Source organism: Dermochelys coriacea, chromosome 16 (assembly GCF_009764565.3).
Source record: "Dermochelys coriacea isolate rDerCor1 chromosome 16, rDerCor1.pri.v4, whole genome shotgun sequence".
Lineage (NCBI taxonomy): Eukaryota > Metazoa > Chordata > Testudines > Dermochelyidae > Dermochelys > Dermochelys coriacea.
This window is the reverse complement of record NC_050083.1, coordinates 19,812,441-19,831,834: the sequence shown is the minus strand read 5'-3', so window position 1 is coordinate 19,831,834 and position 19,394 is coordinate 19,812,441. Positions and strand designations below refer to the sequence as shown.

Below are 19,394 nucleotides of genomic sequence, written 5' to 3'. Positions count from 1 at the left end.
ATCTGAAACAAGTGGAAATCAGCTAATCATTTCATAGAGCATGTCTGGGACTATAGGACCCAGCCAGAATGGGATAAATTTCCTGGAGATCATCTCAACAACAAATCTGGTGTAACTGGGAGAGGATTTCTGCCTAATTAGAAATGGTTTGATCTCGCTCCCTTTGACAGGCATTCAGTGCTTTGTCAAAGGTAACATGGGGATTTATTACTGCGTTTTTAAGACTGCTCACACCATAGGTACTATTTCGAATGGCCACAAGATAAGCCACAGTGAGGCATTTATTAAGAAGTTGTGTTCTCTGGATGACCAAGATGTCGTTTCTAAAATACACTGCTGTTGGTAGAGAAATTAGAGGCTGCTTTCAAATGACCTTTATGTGGTGGTGGCTCCTGGCTAGTTAGTTCCCATATTTGGGGAAACCTGTTAGGATCCTGCACAATCTGTTCCCACCTTTTAGACAGTTCCTCTCCCTTGTTCTTCAGCACAGTGGAGTTGGGCTTTTTAAGGAGCTATCAGCAGTTATAAAGTGACAAACAAAACCCCCCACTAACCATCATTTTGCACTGCTGATGGGTAAAATATTTTGGATTGACATGGGGTTCAGGGTACGATCCAGACCATAACTGGTTGTGTCACCACTGGCCATGCAACCCTGCATGCCTTACAAAGTTTTGCTGCTGTAGTTCCCATCCTGGGATGCTGGCAGCCAGCCTACAAGCATGCCAGTCACACCTTGAGTGTTTGGGCATTAGTTCGAGGGGATGTCCAGTGGCAGCAGCAGGGTTCCAGTGGCCAGCCTTCTTCCGAGCCCAGGGGTGGGCAAACTTTTTGGCCCGAGGGCCACATCGGGATGCGAAACTGCATGGACGGCTGGGTAGGGAAGGCTGTACTCCCAAACAGCCTGGCCCCTGCCCCCTATCCAGCCCCTCCCACTCCCTGCCCCCTGACTGCCCCCCTCAGAAACTCTGACCCATCCAACCCCCCCGCTCCTTGTCCCCTAACCTCCCCCTCCCAGCATCCCACGCCCATAACTGCCCCCCCGGGACCCCACCACCACCCCCTGACAGGCCCCCCGGGTCTCCCACACCTATCCAACCCCCCTATTCTCACCCCCGCCCCTTAACAAGGCCCGCGGGCCGTAGTTCGCCCACCTCTGTCCTAGCCACTGGGGAGATTGATGTCAGTGTCTCCTTGCTCGTAGAAAATCCAAACTTCTCCAAAGTACACACTCTAGCTAATCTTTTTATAAGTAACTCAAAAAAAAGCATAACTCAGAGTAACTTCTAATATGCTAAAAATTTCTCAACAGCAAAGAACTCATAATTTTTACTTATTGGAAAAGCAGCTCTAGCAAGAAACTTACAAACATAGGCACCCAGACCAAGCTGAGCTATCTTTGTTAGTAACACTGCAGATGTGCAGATGTTTTTGTCTGCCTAAGCAAGGCCAAATTCTTTCTCTCTACATGGTGTGTCCTCACTTCCAGCTTATGGTGGCTAAATGCACACACGGCTGCGGGGTGTGTCCCGTCCAGTTCTCTGGTAACCCTAGCAGCCTGTCCGCAGCCCCTCAGTTCCACCAGTCTTGGTTATAACCAATCAGGTGATCCCAACACATTCCCAGCCCCAAATTTTCTCTGCATGGTCTCTTCAATGTCCAGCCCTCTCCTGGACTGTTCAGAGAAATAATAAGGTTGGTTTGTTCCTTTAAAGAGACAAAAGCACATCGCAGCTTATTAACCTAACTGCGGTAAATAACCCAGCACTGAGTTAGTCTATAGTAAAAATAAAACAAATTTTATGAACAGGGCATAGGATAGGTGATGCCAAGTAAGGGGAATAAAGTTAGAAAGGGTTACAAGCAAATAAAAGAGAAAACATGCATCTAAATCTTAATCTAGCAAGGTACAAGCTTTATTCTGGATGGCTTTTCACACTGGTCACTCTCCTTCCCAGCCTTGGCTGACTTTCTCGCAGTCAGGACCTTCCGTAGAAGTACAAGGTTCTGGCTTCCTTTGTCTTCCTAGGTGCAAGTACTTAGCCTAAGCAGGCTTCTCGCCTATATTCAGGTACCAGAGACTTCATATCCCCCTTCCTCCTCCCTCCCGCTGTGATTAAGGGACCCATCTTTCTCAGCTTGCAAGAGCTCGTTTCCCTTGTGGTTGTCTAGTGATGGAAGCCAAAGATTGCTTCTGTCCTTGCTTATATATTCCTAAATTCAATGACTTGATTTCAAGAGGCAGAATGGCCTCACACTGTTTCTCCCTTCTTGGGGGCTTCCCATCTCCTTATATGTAAATGGGGGTTCCATTGTTTTGATTCCACCATGCTTAATATACCTAGGACGCAGGTAAATAAGTTCCCCACCCAGACAGGAGAGAAGCCAGCTTTTTCTCCCCGTTTGGCCATGGGCTTTAAAGAATATCATTAAGTATCCCTGTTTCCTCATATAGTGTTAATACAGACATTTCACAAGGATGTTACTCACCAGCGTGTCATTAACTTTCAGAAAAGACCTCTTTTGGGGCAGTTTGTCATGGGATATTGCTAGGGAGAACATAAAACCCAAGAATCTGCTCCAGAATGGAATTCTTCTAGAGCATCCAACTCTGGTTTAGTACCGACCCAGGCGTATCCAAGCCCCACAAATGCACTGTCCATTCAGCTGCTAAGGCTTGCTCTACATTACAAAGTTAGAATGACGTTATCTGCCTTGCACTGACCTGGTTATGCATGAGTCTATACTTAAATTTGTCCCCCACTGATCTAAATGCCCTGGTAAGGTGATGCAGTAATACCACCTCCCTGAGTGGCTTTGAGCCATGGTCGATGTCCTGAGGAAGACACTGCTTTACTTATGTTGACCTTAACAGTCCTCCAGCATCTGTCCCACAATGCCTGACACTGCTGGAGTGATGGAACACAGCGTAGCCGAGCTGTGTCCGTGATGCAGTGTCGCCTGGGTTTGCCGGGGCTTTCTGAATCTGCACAGAGGATACAGGCCCATGGCATGTTGCCCTTTCAACAGCTCCCTTGCTGGTCTTGGCTTTGCAGATCGGGGATCGGAATGGTGAGCTGACAGCTCTAATGAACGTGGCCCAGCTGAAGTCAGCCCTTGACGATGAGGGTGGGGATGCAACCAGTCATTCCGCTGGCTACGAAGCGCAAGGTAAGTCTCAAGAACTGTAGTCTCTCTGGGTACGTCTACACTGCAACTGGGAGCGTGGCTCTCAGCCCTAGCTGACAGACTCACACTAGTGCCACTTGAGCTAGCACGCTAAAAATACCAGTGTGGACATTCCGGCACTGACTAGCCGCCCAAGCCTGCCCGACCCCTTGGGGGAGGTCCAAGTTCAGGCGTCAAGTCCGAGTCACTGCTGGTGCCATAACATCCACAGTGTTTTTAGCGCGCTAGCTGGAGAGGAACTAGGGCACGTCTGTCTACCCAGGCGGGGAGACTCGCTCTCCGCTACATTTATACTCCCTTACTTCCCCAAGTGCCCTTTCCTTGAAATAAGACAGGTTGTGGTTTCTGACCTCTTGCTCTGTTCACGTGTCTTTGGAGCTGCTAGTTTTCTTGTACATAGTTGGTTTAAAATGTAAAGCAAAGTTAAAACAATAGGAACTATAAGTGTTGCTTTTGGTCCTCTAAGTCTGGTATCCAGCCTCTGGCAATAGTCAGTATTTCTGGACAAGGTGAAAGCATCCCCAAAAATGCATCTAGACACGAGCAATGGGGAAAGACCCTGGCCCTTGCAGTGATTGCCTTGCATCCAGAAGTATGTGGGAGCCGCCTCTTAAGTGGAAAGTTTTTTGCAGTATTTGACTGTCTGGCCTCCTGCAGCAGTGAGTTCCACAGCTTGCGACTGCCCTCCGTGTGAAGAGGCATTTCCTCAGACTCATTCTGAGCTGACCAGCTGAAGGCAATACGCTGCTCATCACCTTTGTCTTTATTGTTGCTAAGTGCTGACAGCGCTCTTAGTGCTTTACAAACACATGGATAGACATATGTCCCTGCCTGCTGGGGTATGAAGGACCCCTGACTCAGACAAAACAGTTCAGACGCAGTACATCAGATGATTGCAAAAACAGGAGGTGATGCAGAGATCTGTGTTTATGTGGTTGCTGAGAGATGGGAACCTCAGGGCTGGGAGAAGTGCGGTCTTCCTGGAGGAGGAGGGAGATTGTTTGGCACATGTGAAGAGGGAGGTTTTTCCAGGTGTCAAGAGCAACGCAGGAGAAGGCGCGAAAGCCGGAGCGGGAGAAGGATGCAAAGGGGATGGTGCGAGTGCTATAGGGCATGGCTGCATTAAATGTTCCATAGATGGAGGGAGGCCCAAGATGATGGTTGGGAACAAAGGGGGTTTTGTTGTTTGTCACCAGGAAAAGACTGGGGCCTGATTCTCCCCTTCCTTGCCCCTTGCGGAATCGTTTTCCACTGTGCCACATGGGTGGGAAGTCGTGCCAGTGGTGTGAGCGCGTGCAGAGTCCGGATTTGGCACCACACTCTGCACAGGTGTGTACATGAGCCAAGGTACAGGGTGGTGGAGAACTGGGCTCCAGAGAGCAGAGAAATGCAGATTAACAGCGTCGCTATGAATTCTGAATGAAATCTTCTTGTGACTGGCAACGAACCCTCTACTTCCTCTCCTGCAACACTCTGCTGAGCTCCGTATGCTCCTCTGACTGCTCTAGGTGACAGAGCAAGTTTCCAAAGGGTGGTCACTGTTTGTTTGGCTGCCTGGCCACTCGTGGGCATCTGAGAAAGGAGCCTCCGGCAAGCCCTTGCATTGACCTGCAGTGAGTGACATACTTCAACATTCCCCAGGGCCTGACTCATCCCTGAAAGCTGCACAGGCATTTCCCTGTTTCCCAAGAGACAAGGTGAGATGTTGCATGACTTTGATGCAGGGGACAAAAGGGCTTTGATTTCTCCTCCCCCCCCCCGTTTCTCCCCCCACACACACACACACACTGTGCCCTGGACAGTTTTCTCTATGCTCCCCTGGTAGCAGATTGAGCCCTCAGCATGGCAGGCTCTTTGCCTGATCATCAGATGTGCTTAAAAGGATCTGACCTTCAGATCTAATCAATGAAACCCGAACCAGAATGTAACCAAGCAGAGCCTGCACATCCCTTGCTGATTTGGGGGTGGGGCAGATCAAGGGAGGAGTGGTGTGTGTAGAAAGGCAATTTCATTTCACGGAGGATTTTGATGTTTCAAATTTGCTTTAATTCCAATTAGGAATATAAACAGAAAAATGTAAAATTCTCTGTAAAAGGGGAAGCCCTGGGGTCTGAGATCATGGACCCTGGAAATGACCCCGGGGTGCTCTGCCTGGCTCCTTGGCCTGTGGCCAAAGGACCTAGAAGTCCCTGCCCCGGGACTGCAGATTCTGGAATCCTGGCTTCCCTGTAGCCTTGCAGGTGGGTTGCTGAAAGCCAGACAGAGGAACTGGCAGGACACCAGGCAGGTTTTGAAAGCCTGCCTGGCTTTCCTGACACTTCATCAAAATCAAATGGTCTTCGTGGAAGGTTTTGGTTTCGACGAATTGGGAAATTCGGATGAAAACCTGTTTGGTGTGACTTGTTCTAACCAGCTCTCGTCACCGCTGCTTCAGGGTTTCCATTCTTTGGAAGTGGGGCAGACACAACTTAGCATGCTGGCAATGGGCTATCTGACCCCCCGTGGCCTATGTTCATAGCCAGATTCTGTCTCACCGTTCCCAGGCCCCTGTGGGTGAGGGGAAAACACTGCATGTCACCAAACGGTGCCCTGCAATTCTTGGCTGGAAGGATAGCGTTTGCAGTGTGCGTGTTTTTGGAGAGCACAATGAAAACGGGCCCTCTGCATGCCGAAAACTAGTGTCAAAGTACCCCCAGAATAATGTATATCTAGCGATGCTGAATACATGGCATCTCTTACATCAATATCCTTCATGCATCAAACAGACCTTGTTTCTCCCCATACATGCAGTTATGCTTGGGGGCGGGACTGTTGGTAAGTTAAATATGACCTTATTAGGGCTGACACTTTTCTCTCGCATTGGTTATTTTGTTATTGGCAACAGATTTAAAGAGGATCGCACAGCGGTCTGAGTGTGTTTCTCAAATGAAATTAGCCATCACAGTTTGCGTAGGGTGTTGATTTTGAAGCTGTAGCCTGGAGCTGAAATACCAAACGCCTTTCCAGAGGATTCACATCACCTGAGCGGTAAACGCTTTCGTCCAGGCTCAAGCTCTGTGCTGCATGGGAGCGGAGCTGAGCGTGCTCAAAGCTAGTTTGGAATGCTGCAGCCGTACTAACCAGGCCATCGGCCTCATTTTGCAAGGCCGTCCTTTCACGTCTCTGTTCGTCAATTAATTAGCTCGTGTCCTCCGTTGTTTGCGATACCTCATTAGAAGCTTCCTCCCTTTGGCAGATGTTTTTGTTTTGAATGGAGGCGGGAATTAACCTAGAAGTTTGAATTTGCTTCCTAGTTTTTTGGTTCTACGACAGAGCTGAATGTGGCGGAAAAGAGCCTGTGTGCCCATCTGAGACGCAATGTGTAGCCTCACAGCAGACCCAGCAGGGCACAATGCCCCCACGTGGCGTGGCCAAGTTGCCTCAGCCCTGACCTAATCTGTCTTCTAGTGTGATGGCGCTCTGCGTGCTGGGTGGGTTTGATAATCCCAGCTGGTGGGCAGGTAGCCAGCTGTGGCTGCTCCCACTGTATAACAGGGCTTGTCTACGTGGGGAAATTGACAGGCAGAACTGCACAGTGGATGCTGGTTATTTGCAATCCCGATAAAGACCGCTTTCGGTCATTAGCGACGCTTTCCCAAGAGCTGATCCCGTCCCACTCGCTTTAACGTTAATGGGATTTGGATACTGGCAACTGCCAGGCAGCTTAATGGTAACCATTTGACATGCCAGTAGCCCCTGCTTCCCGTGGCAAGCCCTGGCCACAGGCAGGTTTGCAGGGCTGCAGCCAGGGAAGGAAGTGCTGTGATATGGTGAGCCTGGTCCCTGGTTCCAGGACTGAGTGCAGCCGGTAGAGGGCAAGGAGAGGACCCATGCAACCCCAGGATTCCCCTCCCCACTGCCACCTTCCTTGCCCTCAGCCTTCCCTCCAGCCTGCAGCCCTGGATGCCAGCCGGGGCTCCCCTGTTACGTCCTGTGCAGGCGGCGGGTCCTCGTGGGGCCACCCCATGCTGCTGTCTCAGGCTCGGGCCTTTGGCTTACTGGAAACTTTTGGATAATAGAAGCATCTTGCTAGCAGAGAGGTTGCTAATAAGCTGTACTAGTATAATGACACTGCTGTGGCTCTGCTGGCCCAGCTTCATGGGCCGACGGCTGTTCTGGAATAAGAGTGATCTCTTTTTTTTTTTTTTTTTTTTTTTTTTCATGTTGCGTTGGAAGCAGTTTAAGCGATGTGGGGGGAAAAAGTCACTTTATTCCAAAATTGCGTCCACATGGAGAGATGTATAATTAGAGCTCTGGAGGTCAGCTGATCCGTTTCCCCATCTAGACAGGATGATCAGAGTTGGGGCCTCAGGTACTTAGTGCTGTTCACTCCTCTTTCCTCCAGACTTGCCTCCATGATACGACTCCCCCATATGCTGGTTCCCAAGTGAACGCAGGACCGGAGCTGAGCTGAGCCTGGAGGAAGACTGCGCTTCCAACTAGGGAGAGGCAGATTGGGTGGCTTGCTCCCCCTCCCAGCATCCAGAAACTGTCCCCACACCCTGGCACCATGTCCCTAGTTCCCCAGTCCCCAAGACCTCAAACCCCTGGAGATCAGCCAGTGCCGGAAGGGTTAAGCCTTTTGCAGGGCTAAAGAGAGACGGGGAAGGGGAAAGTTGATAACTTAAACTAATTATTATGTAAGGGAGTGAACTCAGGAGGGACAGCAAATCTTAGGCCCATCAACCTTGCCATTGTCCCCTCCAAGCCCAAGGCTAGTGCTGTGCTTGGTTAGCATCCAAAGCCGGATTTCGTTTTCCCCTTTGATCTGAGCGCGTTTAGGACTGACTGAAAGCCATGCCAGTCTACGTGCCTAATTATCAGAGAGCGGGACAGTGGCTGCGTTAATCAGACGGCACTGTTTGTTTGAGGCTTTTATAGGTTATAATGACCTCATTCATCAGCGGTGCCACGGATCAGGTTTCCAGGGTCAGGTTTGTTCCAAAGAGAAGGACAAAGTGTTCTTTTAAAAAAAAAAAAAAAAAAAAAAAAAATACAACCAAAAAAAACCCACTTAATAAAAAAGCAACCGACTGAGGGGAGCGCGGGAGTAAGAGAGAATGAAAAGTGGGCCTGCAGCAAAGATCGGAGCTTTCCTTAACGAACTATGGCCTGCCAAGGAGGGACTTCACCGCACTTCTCGGGCATGTCCGAGAGGGGAGGTAAATACGGTCCTTTCAGTGACATGGCAATTTATGAAGCATGGCTTCTTGCCATCTTTTATCAGAAGCTGGGTGCGGTGTGATTGCGGGGTGGGGCTTACGGGTTTTCCAGCATGTTGAAGATTATCTGGCTACAGTTTACTGATACAGACCCATTTCTACTGTGGGGAAAAAAAAGCCAGCATTTTTTCACCTGAGTTGGAAAATCTGGTGTTGGTCCAGTGTCTCTTCTCTCCCCAGCTCCCGCTCACGGGACAGCATTGACCTGTTAGTCTAATCTTTATTTTCCTGCTTGCTGCAGCTTTACTGATTGGATACAGCATTCTTCTTCACCTCCTGTTAAAGCAGAAATTGTAACTTCCCTAGAGGTTGTGTTAAAAAGCTGCCACGTTCTACCCCAGATGTAGCTGCATTTTGGCAGTGGATGAAATGATCACCTAACCTAGGCCTGAGTTAGGACTTTCAGTGAAACCCCAAACGAGATGAATTTTGACAACCCACCCCTGGGTTTTTCCTTTGCTGCAGAGATTTTGCAGAGCTGTATTCCTCGGTGGAATAGATGCATATTTGTCTTTGTATCTCTCTGTGTGTATCTGCACCCATGGAAACAACTATAGGACGTGGACTGTCACTAAGACATGTATTTGTGCTGTGTAAGGATGAGCTTTCACTTCAAGAGACAAGGAAATGCTCAGATTTGTTAGGATAAATGTTAATGATGCCACAGCATGAGTGCCTTTTCAGTGACCGTGTGTGTGTGTGTGTGTGTGTGTGTGTGAATAGTTGCGTGTATATAATAAGAAAGGAAAGTTGGCCTTGTAGATCAGACACAGGAATTGGAATACAGACTCCTGGATTCTGTCCCTGGCTCTTAGGGTATGTCTACTCTGCAATTAGACACCCATGGCTGGCCCATGCATGCCAGCGGGCTCGGGCTAAGGGGCTGTCTAGTTGTGGTGTAGATGTTCAGGTTTGAGCTGCAGCTTGGACCTTCCCACCTTGCAGGGTCCTAGAATCCAGGCTCCAGCTCGAGCCTGAACATCTACACTGTAATTAAGCAGCCCCTTAGCCCGAGCCTCATGAGCCCAGTCAGCAGGCACAGGCCAGCCAGGGGTTTTTAATTGCAAGGTAGCCATAGCCTGAGACTAACTCCTTCCCCGTGAGAATTTGCTGAAGTCACTGATGCACAGGGGAGGTTAATCATGCTACTCTGCTTCGCAAGGAAGCAGTGAGGCTCAGTTAATGGTTGCAAGGCACTTTAGTGGGTGCCTCTGATGGTCCCAATGTGTAATATAAAAGCATGGTTACCATTAATAGCAGCAATTCACAGCAAGGGAAACAGACAGAGGAAAATGTGCATCTGTACCAGGAAGCAGGCAAGACGTAGAACTGATGCTCAGTTTGACTTTGGGACAAGTCGTGCTTTTTGGGGTCAGTAAATCTTGTGGTGAGAAACTCTTTGAACACCCCAACCCTTTCCATTTCAGAGCATGGGGAGGGTTATTTGGTGGCTCTTTATTCATGTGGATGCTAAAATCAGCAGATGGCGAAGGGAGAGCATTGTTGGAAATATTCTACCTGTTTGAAGTCAATTGAATTGCTTTTTAGATTCCTCTGGCAGTTTTACTTATGGTCTCCATGAATCTAGGCCTAGAACTGAAACACAGCCAACTGTATTGTCAAACTACAGACGTTGTCTGCTGGTTATTTTCGCGTCTAATTAATGGGCATCGGATTGTGTTTGGAAAAGGCTCACATCTGATCCGTCTCTTCTGCTGTTTTGGCTCTTCTTGCTGGGTTCCTTGTGATCTAATTAATATCCCTTGAACAATTGGCTGTGTGGAGACAAAGCGGGAGGCCAGAGGAGCGGGATGGCGGCTGTAAAAGTCTTGTGAAATCAGCGACCTTGTCATGCAACCCAAACATGGCGAGCTTAAAGCAACAAACAAAAACAAGCCAGAGGAACAAAGACAGAGCAAATAAATGGGCAGTAGCCATTCCTCTGAGCACCGGTATGTGGGCCTGAATGCAGCAGAACTGGAAAACAAAGGGTTTTGCAGTACTTCTGCTCAGGAGAGGTTGCCACTTCTATTTTAATTTAGGGAACCAAGATTTCATAGGCTTTAAGATCAGAAGAGACCATTAGATCATCTGGTCTGGCCTCCAGCATAACACGGTCTTGAGAGTTTCACCCAGTTACCGCTAGGTTGAGGAACCAGTTTGGAGAAATGTAACTGACCAGGCCCATTGCCCGGAACTCCCCCATTGAATTGCTAGGGGTTGGGCACGCACAGGGAGCCTCATCTTCTGTTTTCACTGGTGCCTTTAGACTTTGAGTCTCTTCCCAGTGTCTGGGCCCAGACCACAATTTCACCCCCCAGAGAGGGAGAGTCTCCCTCTCAAAATCAGCGAGTGTCGGGGAAAGGGAAAAGCCGTGAATCTCCCTAGAGAACCTGTTCTCCTGAGATTTCTGACACGAGGGCTTGGACCTGTCCCCCCAAGTAAATAACACGTAAAACTTGCTAGAGCCCATTACACCTATAGGCTTCAAAGCCTTGTACAAAGGAGAAGGAGTCTCGTCGTCCTCAGTGAGCAGCGGGGGAAACTGAGGCACGGAGCAGTGACGTGACGTGACTTGCCTGACAGGAATAGGACCCAGGTCCACTGGACCGTGCTGCCTCCGTTTTAAGTGGTACGAGGTTTGCATTTGATGTCAGAGGTCTCGGGATGGAGGCTTCTATGCCATCCACACTTGTCGGGGCTCATCCCAGACGAACCTTCTGAGATTGGCCCATCACCAGTTTCGAGATGGCTCTGTGCAGGATCCTGTCCTTCCTGCCCTTACCCCACCTTCTCTGCTTCTTGGGCCAAGAGATTGAGCCTTCTTTCCATATCCGGCTGCCTTGCGTTGCACTTTGCATCCCCGGAGGCAGCAGTGACTCATGTTCTGGCTGCGCCTACTGGCTCTGTTTAAGTGAGGCAGTTATTCAGTCTTCCCACAGTGGCAGGTGTGCGAGTTACCACCCAGCCAGCTGGGTCTGGGCTGGAACAGAATTTGTTCACTCAAAGAATGTCAGAAAGCTGTGAAAATTTAGAGGCCAATCAGCACACAGCTGCGGCCCATGTGACATCCTCAGGGCCATACAGGTAATATATATGTTGTGTGGATACGGCCCACATAGCTCATAGAGACCAGGAATAAGTGGCCCACAATGGTACATGGGTTGAGAACTGCTGATTTAGAGACTGGCGTTACAATGGCCATGTGCAGACAGAGCAGGCATTCTGATAGGAGCTCACACGCAGCCTCCCCACCAGAACCTGTTTTGTTATGAATGAGAAGAGTGGCCAGGACATCCCCTCCCTCTCCAGTCCCCCATCCTTGTTTCCAGCGGGCCTAGGGGATTATGGTCCGGAGGATAGGGCACCAGACTGGGATAGGAAGGCTCCGATTTATGCCTGGTTCTGCTCCTGACCTGCTATGTGACTTTAAGCAAGTCACTTCTCGTCTCTGTGCCTCGGTTTCCCCATCCGTATCGGGGAGCTGCCTTGCCCATCTTTGTAAAGCACTTTGAGCTCTATGTATGAAATGATACTGCATCTGATTAGTTTCTGCCTGGGGTTCAGGTAGGTCGTTTTGGTATCTCATAGGAGAATTCAGTGCCTAGTGGACAAGTGTTCACACCTGGCACCTCTTTTTGGCACTTTCAGCAGAGTGACTGAGGGCAGAACAGGCCTTGGAAACCACATGCCCCGTTCATTCCTGGAAGATGATGGGCCTCGTGGAAGCAGACTGGGGGTTGGGGAAATGGGGCCAGGCGGGAAACCTTCTACCCAGGGTAGGATGCCTGCTATGAAGCCAAAGAGCCTCTTGTGATGGGAGGGGCAAGTTAAGAGCTGGTTACTGGCAGGTTTTTGCTTCTTGGATAAAATGAAAGGAACCTGCTGGGCAAATAGCGAGGGGAAGCCAGGGCAGCTGCCAACAATGGAAACCATTGTCTTGTGCTGGGATGGGATCCAGAGAGCAGGAGGCATAAACAGCCCAATGTGTGCTTGCTGCTCCAGTTAGAGACTGGGGGTGGCTGTGGGGTGTCACCACTCGGAGGCGGAGAGAGGTGGCTCCCCGGGCAAGGGCACAGCTCGTTCGGAGCCTCGTTTTTCAGGCTCTGTTCTAAATAGTAAGACAGGCCTTAGCGCATGGCATTTCGCAGGCATTACGCGATCCCCGCAGCATGGCTGTGAGGAAGGTGAGTTTGATCCCTCTGCAGGCCGAGGCATGGAAGGGTTAAATGATTCACCCAAGGCCATGGAGGGGAGTCATTTTCAGAGCTAGATTAGAATTTGTGAGGTCGTGGTTCCGAGATCTGTGCTCAGACCACTAGGCTATGCTTTCTGCATGTCTAGTGGGTGCTGTCTTCCCCCCACGGTTTCGCTCAGGTCTCTTTGGTACATTAAACAGAGCTCCTGCTCTTGCTCCCCTCAGCGCCTCAGTGGCGGTTCTCTCCCTTGTGGAAATTGGCATGGATCTGGGGAAACCTGCCAGCTGGTCAGAGGGATGGGAAGGGAAGGGGGTTTGGTCATGTCAAAAAGGGATGGAGATGCTAGACAGAAGGCAGAGACCCGTCCCTGCCAGCCAGCTAGCTAGCTGGAATTTTTCAGTGCATCCCTTACGTGAAAGCTGCTCCAGGACTGTTTGTGCTTTCACACCCAGCAGCAAGTCAGCCTGAATCCACTTCACTTGACAGCAGCAGCGTTGCAGGACATGAAGTGACATCGAGGTGGGATGGTCAGGAAGCAGAGTGGGGGACCAGCTTGGGCTCTGGGAGAGCATTATCGCTTGTCTCCTTGCATGATTTCCTCATCCATACCAGCGCTTAGCCCAGTGAGATTGCATTGGTAGGGCTGAGGGCCTGGACAGGAATACCAGGGGCCACTGCCCGCAATTATTGAGAGGCCAGGTGATCAGTGAGTGTTTAGAGCCTGGTGTTGCAGGGAGGTCGCATGCAAACAGGGTAGCTGATCTGTTCTGCACTGGGAAGCCCTGGGAGGGCCCAGCAGAGAGTGCTGCAGATGAGGACGGATGAGCATGTGGAGAGCTGTGCAGAGCAATGTCCTGACCAGGGCCTGCCTGCCCCTAGCCTGACAGCTGCTCAGAATGCCTGGAAAGCAAAGCTTGCTAGTGGTGGCCTCTCGTAGCTGTCTGGGTGGTGTCTGGTCCCTAATGCTGAACTGTGCAGAACTGGATTTTGTGTGTCCCTAATTAGAGAGCAACCCAGTCTGTCTGGGGATCCCCACTTTCCTCCGCTGCCCTGTTGCGAGCTTCCTTACAGACTGGTTTCCCTTCAGCCCATTTCAAGGGCAGGTAGCAAATAACTTCAGCGGGGCGCCAGACCCATTCCTGCAGTTCAGACAGAGTAAGATAAATTGCAGGGATTCAAGATGCTCTGACACTAGTGAAACTTCCTTGATTTCACCAGAGTTACTTCTGATTGATCCAAGCATGAGGGAAAACACACACTGGTCTGGTTTCTGGTGATCAAACAGCTGTTTACTAGATATTTAGATTAGGGGATCTTATTAATACTGTGAGCTCTTGAGGGCAGGGAACCTCTCCCCCACACCTTCCAGTAAAGCACTGGCACACTAGCGATGCAGGAATACTACTGTCTCATTGCCCAGCTGTTAAACCACAAGCTTATTCTTAATACTCCTTGGGGATTGAGCCTCTAGCTAAAGCCATTCAGATGTCAATTGTTTGGGATGCTCAGTTGAGAGTGGCACCAATTGTGTCTTAATGCCATTTAAAAATACGTATCCTGTGTTTCAGAATACTTGATTCCCTTTCTAGCCTACTTCATAACTAGCTCCAGTTGCCTCTCTTCTTAAGCAAATCTCCTTTCTGGGATAAGTGTATAGTATAGCAAGTCTTGTTTAGGTCACAGCGGAAGGCAATGAGCTAATGAAACCAGTGTTTGTTTTTCTAGATGTCAGAGGCGATTGCTCAGCTTGTCTTCTGCTGTCAGGGATTGGTGCATCTGAGAGAATGATGAGCCAAGATGATGTCTTTTCTGGCATCCCATGGCACATGCATGTACATATGGCTGGAGATGCCAGATGACGCCTCCTATGGCATCCCATGGCACCTTTGGTGAACCCTTCCAAACTTTTAATTTTGGGAGAGGCTAATAATTGTGGGGATATTTAATCCCTCATAAAAGTTTGTTTTACCTTTGAACTGGAGGAGTCCATCTTTAGATGGTAGCACGAGAGCCCTGTTACCATTTACATCTGCATCTTGGCTTCTTGGTATATGCTGTGTTCGGTTCAAAGTTGCATGTTCAGTAAGCAGTTGCCTTGTCCAGCCAAGGGCATGGGAAATGACCATGGTTGTGGTGATCTGAGCTGAAATACATACCACCGTTAAATGTAAGAACACACCCACCTGGCCAGGTACAAGGGGGCTGAGAGGAGAGGATGAATGGTTCTTTCTCACCCATACAGAATGACACGGCCCTACAAGAGATGCACAGGGTCCCACTATCAAGAGTTTGAAGTACCTAGCCATGGTTTGGGTGGTTGTGTGTTTTTGTTTTGTTATGGTAAAGAAAAATTCCCACAATGGATTAGTCCAGTCTCGCGGTGACCTGGAGAAATACTCCCTGTGGAATGTTCTGCAGGAGGTCAGGTTGCTTGCATCTTCTCAGGGGGGTTATAGCTGCAAGGTAAATGTCTGTCCTGGGGAGATCATCATCTGAGATTCTGGCCTTTGTGCATCCCCTGTCTGTAGTGTAAATCCCTCTCTCGCAAAGCCTGCATTGTATGTAGCACTAGCACTGATCTGTGGAAAGGATTTGTTCGTTGGCGTTTCACCCAGGAGGTGTGCTCCACTCTGCAACTGACATGTTATAATCAGGGCTACACTAGAAACTTTTGCTGGTATAGTAATGTTGCTTAGTGGTGTGATTTTTATTTTTTTTTTTTTTGGGGGGGGAGCAACATTTTCAATCCAGCAAAAGGCCTAGCACAGTTATGCACAAAAGTGGCTTTGCTGGTTTGGCTTATTTTGCTCACCAAACTGGTGTAAGCTATGCCAGCAAAAGGACTTCTTAGCTGATATAAACTGCATCTATGCTCAGAGGTTTTGCCTGTGTAGGCATACTGGCAAACCTTTTCTAGGGTAGGCCGGGCGTATGTGATCTTAGGTAAATCATTTCAACAGCTCTCAACGCCTTGCTGTTCCCATCTGTAAAAGGGGCATAACAAGAAAGTGCTCTGAGGTCTGCGGGTGACAAACACTATGTACATGCAAGCCCATAATGTCTGCAGAGCACCTTGAGACCCTTGAATAGAGGGCTCTAAACTATCTCCATCTAAGTACTTTTATGGCTCCATCACTACAGTATTTGAATGCTTGAGTACTGCAGAGGGCATTTTGACTCCAAGACTTTTTTGCTTCCTCTTTGATGGGGAAGTTTAATACGGTAGAGAAGGGGCTAATGCTGTATCACTCAAAGGGTTTTATAGAGATGACTTGATGACTGAAGTCTCTCCTATATCATCTCAGTGAACAGAGTAAGGCCAGATCCTCAGATGGTGTTAATTGTTATGGTTCCATTGACCTCAATGCTAGCTACTCTGGTTTATGCGAGCAGAAGGGCTGGCCCTCAGGACAGCTGTAACTTGCTTGGCACAGTGAGTGGGAGTTCCCCGGGTGGGTAGCACTGATGACACCCCCGGGGGGGGAGCCCACAGTCTGGCACCGCCACCCACCTCCCGTCATGCACTACTATGGGATGCAGGGAGAGGGATAGCTCAGTGATTTGAGTATTGGCCTGCTAAACCCAGGGTTGTGAGTTCAATCCTTGAGGGGGCCATTTAGGATCTAGGGCAAAAATTGGGGATTGGTCCTGCTTTGAGCAGGGGGTTGGACTAGATGATTTCCTGAGGTCCCTTCCAACCCTGGTATTCTATGACTCTATTTCAGAGTAGCAGCCGTGTTAGTCTGTATCCGCAAAAAGAAAAGGAGGACTTGTGGCACCTTAGAGACTAACAAATTTATCTGAGCATAAGCTTTCATGAGCTACAGCTCACTTCATCGGATGCATATGACTCTGATGATTCTATGCTTCAAGGTGGATCCTCGGAGATGAACAGCAGCCCTGTTCGGTCATTGAGCTCTCTCTTGCACGCCGCCCCATTAGCAGCTGGTTCCTTTTCATCAGGTTGATGTCTTTATGAAGAAAGCAACTCTGATCCTTGGCCAGACAGTGCCCTGTTAATAAGAGGCTTGTGTTACTAATGCACGGCAGCGCTTGTGAGACGCCAGCACCAGGACTATGGGTCGGGGTCTCTTTACAGGGACTGATGTTGTGGGCATTGGATGAGGACTTGCAGGGGCTATGAGTGGCCTGAGCCAGCTGCTGTTTGCTGTGCCCTCCCTGTATCCGTCTGGAGGAAACAGCTGCCTCCACTGTGTTTGTTTAGCTGCCTCAGAAGGTCCATCCGTCCCCCGCGCCCCACCCGCCTGCCCGTGTTAATTACAGCAGGTCTCTGCTTAGCTAAGTCTCAGGTCCTTTTTGGTCTATTGTTTATTTCCACAAGCTGATCATGGCAGTGTAAGAAGCTCTAAGCTCTCCTGCAGCAGGCCCAGGGGCTGCCTGTTCTTCCCAGGGCCCCAAGGTTACCTTACTGTCTCCCTGCTATCCTAGGGAGCCCCAAAGAGGACGCCCCCCCTTTCAGATGAGAGCTGGGGGTCTCTTCTCCTGAGTCCATCACTGTTGCTCCTTGAATGGCCCCCGGGCTCGCTCTTGATCAACACAAAGCAAACCCTCCTACCCCCACCCTGTGGGGCCAATCACCACGGGCCTAGCAATTCTCTCTGTCAGGCTGGATCCTGGAGCACTGCTGCATCCCAGCCCCTGACCCAGTCCAGAGGCGAGTCTCTTGGACGCTTTTAGGGTTCCAGATGGACTCAGATCCAGCTCCCGATTCCCCCACTGTTCCGGCTTGGATTCCATCCTGACTCTATTTTTGGCCATGCAAAATTGTTAGGGGCTTGGCTGGAGTCCTGTTTCCAGAACCAAACCCCCCAGCCTAGGGTTTTGCTGGTTGGGCTGTTCTGGTTCACGAATTCCCTCGAGTTTCAGAGCGCTTTGCCAGTAAACTTCCTCTGTCTCCCGCAGCCCTGTCTGGGAGCCAGACATCCCTGCTTTACAGATGGGGAAACAGAGGCACAGGGCTTTACCCAAATGCACACGAGTCAGAGCAGGGGACAGAGTCCCTTTAGCCCGCCACTGTGACCCTGCGCACCCTGGTTCCCAGTGCCTTGCTCTGACCACTAAAGATGTGCAGCCTCCCAAAAGAGTATTCACTCCTTCTTGAACTGCTTCCTTGAAAACCTCGATGGAAAAGCCATGCATGATAGAGCAGCCGGGGGATTGTAGGGGCAGTTCTGTAGGAAAGTCTCTTTTGATGGCTTATCCACAAGGAAAGAGAAACCGGATCCTTAACGAACATCTGAGTCCATGAGAAACGGAATCATTTCATACCTGAGGCCAGTGGTTTTTCTGAGGAGCCTCATTCTTTGACTTCTGTGCAGGTCAGATGCGCTTTCCACCAGGGGATGATGTGTCTGTGATCTCACTGGCTCAGAGGAGGCTTTCCCATCTCAAGTCCCGCCTGTCCCATGTGGACATTAAAGATCTCACGGCAGTGTGGAAAGGCAGGCTTTGCCCTGTCCAGTATTTCCCCTCACCCAAGGCTCACTGCGCAGGCTGCCCATCACGGAGGTGGCTGGCTTCCAGGAACGCACAGGTTGCTGAGCTCTGATGGGCTCCCGGCGGCCATGTACTTGTGAAATATTATTAATGCTATTCTGAGCCAGTTGTCCAGCTGTCAGACAGGCTGCTGGAGGGTGTAGAACTAGGGTGACAACATTGTGGTGCATCTCCTGCCAAATCAAGCAACTGAGAAGCTGCTCGGTTGAGAAGTGTGATTTTGTGGCTGTATATTCTATTTATCGTAAAGGAACAGTTTTGTCATGGGGGGGACCCCCTCAAAGCTGTTGTCGTGGGGAGTTTTCGGGTAACATTCAGGATCTGATATTGACTCAGCTGTGTGCTGTTCTTTATGCCAGTGAATGCAGCTCTTCAGAGCGAGGCAGCACAAACACGTTGGAAGCCTGTCTTCCCAGCGGAAACTGTCCAGATACCTGATGTTCCCAGTCGGTTAGTTGCTTTTGGTATGTTGAGGAAAGGGCCCAGAATGCAGAGCCTTGTCCTGGAACTCAGCATTTAGGAGGAGAGTCCAACTAGACTTGGGAAGCAGCCAGGTTTGATCCTGGCCCTTATCCATGGGCTGATTTCATGCTTCTTGTCACTACCTCCTTATCCATTGGATTTTGAGCTGTATTTTTCCTAGCCTAGTGCGGCCCCCAAACACTGGTACACGCACTCCCGGGTTTTCCAATATGACGGGTACAAGCACCCTGAAATGTCTTTTCTGCCTGGGTAGGGAAAATATCCAGTCCCCGTGTTTGTAACTCTGTGTACGCCAAGTCCAGCAGCTGGCTTTGGGGAGTCAACTTTTGCTGGGTTCTCTGAACATGGCAGGCTCCTGCATACTCATGATTTATTTCCTGTAGCAGACAGAGACCGTGCTGAAGATCGGGGCCCCTTTGTGCTGGGCGCAGCGCAGACTCAGAGGGAGCGACAGTCCCTTCCCTGAAGTGCTCACAGTCCAAAAAAGGTGGGAGGAGAAAGAGAGAATATTCATCATCCTCACTAGATTGGTTGGGGACTGAGGCCCAGAGAGATTGGCTGAAGGTTACTCAAGGCATATTTGCTAGCACCAGGCATGGAACCCTTCGGCGGCTCAGTCCAGCACTGTCCCCTCTGCAGATGGTTTAACCAGAGCCAGACTTGTTCTGCCTGAAAGCCACTGAGCCGCCACCCTCTCACTGCACCTTCTCCCTGCATGCTCAGCCACTGAAGTGCCAGGAGATCC

General features: G+C 49.9%; 1 protein-coding gene across 1 annotated transcript in view; it reads left to right on the top strand.

The window, feature by feature from the left end:
* GPSM1 (G protein signaling modulator 1) overlaps nucleotides 1-19,394 on the top strand; it is a 145,595-nt gene that overhangs the window by 67,894 nt on the left and 58,307 nt on the right. The window contains 1 exon segment of the mRNA XM_038374448.2: nucleotides 3,057-3,171. Coding sequence (XP_038230376.2) covers nucleotides 3,057-3,171 — 115 coding nt within the window.